This window comes from Uranotaenia lowii, chromosome 2 (genome assembly GCF_029784155.1).
Source record: "Uranotaenia lowii strain MFRU-FL chromosome 2, ASM2978415v1, whole genome shotgun sequence".
NCBI lineage: Eukaryota > Metazoa > Arthropoda > Insecta > Diptera > Culicidae > Uranotaenia > Uranotaenia lowii.
Window position 1 is genome coordinate 25,467,402 of NC_073692.1, and position 5,825 is coordinate 25,473,226.

The following is a 5,825-nucleotide window of genomic DNA, read 5'->3' on the forward strand; positions in this document are numbered from 1 at the left end:
GTTTATCCAGTAACATAAACAAAACATTAATTTGCAATCAACCTACTTCGAGATAAAAGTCAACAAACTTATTCACTTGACACAGAAATATGATAAATAAATTCTTATCGAATCCTGATAAAACTCAATTTGTTTATGTTTATGCTTCAGAAAGATGTTTTTAAATAGTCAAACTGTAAATAGTAAAAAGAATACAGAAGGGAAGTATTGTAGGATACAGATAAGGCAGTGAAAAGAGCAGAGCCAAAAGTTCATAGATTCTGTTCTGGGACCATCTGACGGACAGATAAAATGAGATAATCGGAAAGCACGGACTGCTTAGATTATAGCATGTTTTCAACAAAATGCGCGGACAAATTACGACAACAGGTATAAACTGTCAGTGTTTTAAAAAGTTGTGGTAAGTTCAGTTTCTTCAGAATTTGAACACTTGTTTAAGTTCTCACTTTTATTTTTCAAGAGAATGTGCAAAAGATGCGATTTGGCATCTCTTCCATCGTAAAAGTAGTTTTTCTGCATGTGACGCTCAGGGTGAGAAAACGTCAACGTTCAAGGCAGCTATTGCTTGTGATGTCTACGATGAGATTTATCACAGTGAAATTAAAAGAAGGAAAATCTCACTCATGAAAACCTAATCTCATGAGATTTTCAACCTTGCAAATAGGAAGTTGTACGGCTTTTATCTTTATTCAGGCGCATCCAAATAAAAAATTCTTCTTGAACTCTCAATAAATTCATGAAAACTTTAATTGGCATTATTACTTTTTTATGGACGTACTCTGAAAGCCCAGAATAAAAGTCTCCCTAATCAAACCATGAGTGTCAATTTGACACACTTTGATTAAAAACTCTCTATCTCTCATGTTTTTCAATCGATTAATGGAAATATAGTTTTAAAATTCTCGTTAGGAAATTAAAATATGTTTTCAAGACAATATACATTTAACTTTTGAGTTATTTAAAGCTTCAGTTATTTCAATTTTTCAGCTATGAAATTTATTATTTATTTCGTCTTTGGTTTAAATTACCGTACAGACTGATAACTTAAAAACTACTAAATTCTGCTTAAACCTAATTTAAAACGACCATTGCACATATTAAAATTAAACAAATGATACACTAAATTAAAAAGTTCACAACACTTGTCAATAGGATGGTTTTGACCATAAGCAGTACGGTGGTGAGGTATTGAAAGAAACTGACGTTGTCGGAGTGTTCTCGTTGGTACTAACACGTTGTAGAATGTAAGCACAGTCAATACGGTTGGTAAATGTGTCGAATATAAAACCTTGCTGCAGCTCGATGCGACGCTTTTCGAGTGAGGTTAGGCATATCAGTGCACACCTTTCCTCATACGGCGGTAGTTGGATCGGGTCGTTCCAGGGAAGACGCCGTAGAGCGTATCTTAAGAAACAGCGTTGAACTCGTTCAAGACGGTGGCATTGTGTCCTCTGAGCTGGAGCCCACACCTGGACGACGTACTCCATGATGCTACGTACTGATGCACAGTATATGGCTTTCAATGCGTAAACGTCATCGAAATCCTTGGTATTGCGACGCAGGAATCCGAGAGCAGCGAATCCTTTTGCAGAAGTAAGCGCGACATGTTCAGCAAATGTGAGCCTGTTGTCGATCTTCACACCGAGGTCGAGAATAGACTTCACGCTCTCCAGCCTTACTCCGGTTAGTTGGTAGTCAAAAAGGATCGTTCTTCTTGCACGACAAAAGTTTATAACCTTGCACTTCTTCGCGTTTGCTAGCATTCCGTTTAAGCGGCACCACTCATCTAGTCTAGCGATGTCAGCTTGAAGGGCCAAACAGTCAACAGTGTTATAAATCTTCCGGAAAATCTTCAGATCATCGGCGTAGAAAAGTGTATCGGACTGAAGTGTTGAGCACAGGTCATTCACGAAGATTATAAATAGTAGAGGTCCGAGGTGGCTCCCCTGGGGAACTCCAGACGGCGTGGCAAACATTCGTGAGCGCGTGTTTTGTATTCTGGTGAAAGCCTGGCGGTCGGTTAGATATGACGCAATCCACTCGAGTGCCCAAGCTGGGAATCCTAGTCGATTCAACTTTGCAACCAGTATTTTGTGCGGCACACGGTCGAAAGCTTTGCAAAGTCAATATAGACTGAATCCACCTGGCAACCTTTCTCCATGCTTTTATTCAGTGAACTTACGTAGCACATCAAATTTGTAACTGTTGACCTTTTCTTGACGAAACCATGTTGATATTCCGAGATCAAAGGTTTAACAGCGGCATACATTCGCTCGTGCATCAGAATTTCGAAGATCTTTGACATTGAATTCAAAATCGATATTGGCCGGTAGTTTTCCACGCTGTGAGCACTTTCGGATTTGTGTATCGGAGAAATAGCCGCAACTTTCCATGCATTAGGAAACGATCTTTCGGTTACCGATCGATTAAGGATACTGCAAATCGGGGCGGATAAAAATGTAGCACAATGTTTCAGAAGAGCGGGAGGTATTTTATCTGGACCAGAACCTTTAGAAGGATCGACTGTGGACAACTTTTCGTAAATATCCTGTTCGGTGAAGCACGGTTAAGGCAAATTTACAACGTAAGATTGCAACGATGCAAGGTAGTTGCAGTCTGCATCAATATCAACAGAACAGTACACATTTTGGAAAAAGTCCGCGAACAAATTGACCGACTCGGCTTGATTGGAGGCAGTGACACCATTGAAGCTTACATCTACGGGTACGGGGACGTTATGTTTTCTACCCTTAAAATGCTCCCAAAATGATGATGGATCCCGTTTAAGGTTTTCTTCGAGTCGAGATATATGTTGTCGGTAGAGAAGGTCGTTTAGATGTTTGAATTCATTTTCCAAGTGCCTCAAGTGACATCTAAGAGCTTCTGTGCGGTTCTTGTTGAAGCTTTTGCGAACTTTACGTAGCTGGTTCCTTAGTCGCCTTAAATCGGAGTTCCACCATGCGTTCTTAGTAGTTTTGGAACGATTTGTACGTTTTAAAGGTACAATTTGTTTTAAAACAGAATATAGTTTTACGTAAAATAAATTAAGAGCGAATTCCACGTTTATGGCAGCCTGCAGAGATTCCCAATCTGTCGAAACTAACGCAGCAGCAACCGAAACATAATCGCATCTACCAAAATCAAAATCAAACTCTCCAACGGGTTCTTCGTGGGGACTATCCACTTGGTTGATATCTAGGCATAGAATGTATGCCTTATGATGACGGTCCGTAGGCAAAATCGGGACAGCTGGCTCGAAAACGTCCAGATTTCGGGAATTTGAAAACGCAAGGTCTATAAAGCGCAAACTGTTGTTAGGTATGCTAAAGACCTGGTGCAACCCAGCGGAAAGTAACGTTTCGGTGAGTGCGATTTCAATTTCTGATGAGGGGTTCGTCGGCAGAAAACTATCTGTTTCATGGTCATGCGTCCAATGAAGAAGTGGAAGATTATAATCACCCACTACAATGACGGTGTCTCGGTCAGATGCTAAACTCATTATTTTTTGGACTGCAGCAAAATGGGTTTCATAATTGCGAAGACAGCTGTTAGGTCGCAGATAAATACAGCAAAGGAACAGAGAAAAGAATCCAACGTTGATCTCAACGTTGATGCTCAAAAAAATTTTTACTGAATTTCTAAGAAAACTGAAGTATGAAGCTATACTTTGTACATAAGTGTATTCTTTTTGAATTTTTTCAAGATCATGATCACAAAAATGTAAAAATGTGGTGTAAAAACCGCACTTACTAACTTAATGGTTCCATGTCGATTCTCCGGCGCAAAGGGCCGTGGTAAAAGACCTCCACTGTTGACGATCCAGATCCAGCGTCTTCACTTGATCCCAGTCAAGACTCTCGTCGAAAGTTCGGATTTCGGCGGGTAGGCTTCGTCGCCACAGGTTTCTGTGCCTGCCTCTTCTTCGAGGTCCCTCTGGATTCCATTCAAGCGCCTCTCTTCAAATCTTGTTCTCATCTCTTCACAGCGTGTGCCCAATCTATCTCCACTTGCGTTCTCGATTTATAGCGCTCTTTGATGACACCGGCGATGTACCTAGTTCTTCATTCAAGATCCTGTTGCCAGGCCACCAAGCGCGGATGATATTCCGCAGGCAGCGATTCACAAAAACCTGCAGTTTTCGTGTCATCACCGCATATGTATGTGCACCAAGTTTTGCACCCGTACAACAATATGGATTTGACGTTTGAGTTGAAGATTCGGATTTTTGTTCGTAGAGAGATCTGCCGTGAGCGTCAGATGTTCCGGAAACTCGCAAACGCAAATCGGGCCTTTCTGATCCGGGTTTCTTTCCTGGTACCACCATCAGGCGTTATCTGGCTACCAAGACACTGGAAGCACTCTATTTTCTCAACTTGTTGCTCAGCTACCACGAAATTGGAAGGATTCACTGTGTTGATTTCCATCGACTTGGTCTTTCCAACATTGACTTTGAGACCCGCTGCCTTGGAGCTTTCGGTGAGGACGTTGAGTTTACTCTGCATGTCCTGTTGTCTTTGGGCGAGCAAAACAATACCAGGTGGAAGTCGTTTAGGTGCTCCATTGTCGAAAGGCCACTAGGGGCCTTTTGTACCTTGAACGTTCGAAGTCCAGCCTTTGTTTTGGCCTTCTGGAGAAAGCTTCGGCTTAGGTGCAGCCTCTTAGCCTCATCCCAAACGGAGACGAACGGAGACGGAAAACCGGGTGAATCATCTAATTATTTCTAATTCTCAAATTCTGCAAGTTTATTGCATCAAAGGAACTAAGAAACTAATAACGTGTATAAAAAAAGTGATATTTGTGAACAAAATACTAGATTTTCAATCTTAAAATTGCTTCGAGTTCCACCGAGTTCCACGCTAGTTTTATATGGTAATGATTCCTCTTAACACCAAAAGTAAAATCCACATTGGCTAATGGTGCGGAAATTTGCGCAATTCGATAAACTTTTCTTTGAAAATCGTTAATATATTACACTAAATGCTTTCTACAGCGCTTCATCAATTTCAAAACACATCATAATGTACTAAATAATTGTAGATCTTAACATTTTTCAACTTTGTTTCGAAGACTGAAAATTGTTCTCTCTCACCTACAACGTTTCAGATTTAAAAAACTGTTTTTCAAGGTTTTTTTTTAATTTTATTGTAACTCCTTAGAATGAAACTGTAGAACTTTGGCTTTAGCAAAGTTATGTATTTTGTTAAGATAAACAACTTTGTAGAAGAAACTAAAGCTCTAAAATGCTTAACAAAAAAGTTAGCTTTTTTATCTTGCTATTGGTGGACCCCTCAGTTCTATATTTTATTTCAAAGTATGCGCCTTGTAAAACTATGCAATGTTATTCAAGACATTAAAAGTCTATCTTTTCTTCCCTGGGTGCTATTGATTTAGTTCTGCTAGATTGATGTTCTGTACCAGTGTGCATTGATGTGGAATAGAAGGAGGTTTAAACTTGACCACATTTTGATCACATGGTTTATGGATAGCCTTTTAGGGAACACACATACACATATACATACACACATACAGACACACATACAGACATGTTCCGATCTCGAAAAACTGAGTCAAATGGTATATGACACTTGGCCCCCTGGGCCTCGGATTGAAAGTTGGTTTTTCAAGCGACATGTATACCCTTCTTTGTAAGAAGAGTAAAAAATAAAGAAAAGGGGTCTATGTCACCTCTTATCACGGTATTGACATAAAATATCGAAATAACAAGTAAACGGACAATTATCAAATCAAAATTGAAATTATATTCAAGAATTTTTTTTTCCCGATTTTGTCAGGTACCCTGTTTTGTCAGCCCTAAATTCAAGATG

At 39.8% G+C, this 5,825-nt stretch overlaps 1 protein-coding gene across 1 annotated transcript; it reads right to left on the reverse strand.

Annotated features, from left to right (window-relative positions):
- Positions 1 to 2,566: 2,566 nt before the first annotated feature.
- On the reverse strand, positions 2,567 to 3,499 carry LOC129741163 (uncharacterized). The gene has a single exon (XM_055732870.1). It carries the CDS (start codon positions 3,497 to 3,499, stop codon positions 2,567 to 2,569), a length of 933 nt encoding a protein of 310 aa, XP_055588845.1.
- Between the last annotated feature and the right edge of the window lie 2,326 nt (positions 3,500 to 5,825).

Bases quoted from the DNA above. Each gene is read 5' to 3' on its own strand.
- LOC129741163 (XM_055732870.1), bottom strand. From the start codon at position 3,499: ATGAGTTTAGCATCTGACCGAGACACCGTCATTGTAGTGGGTGATTAT.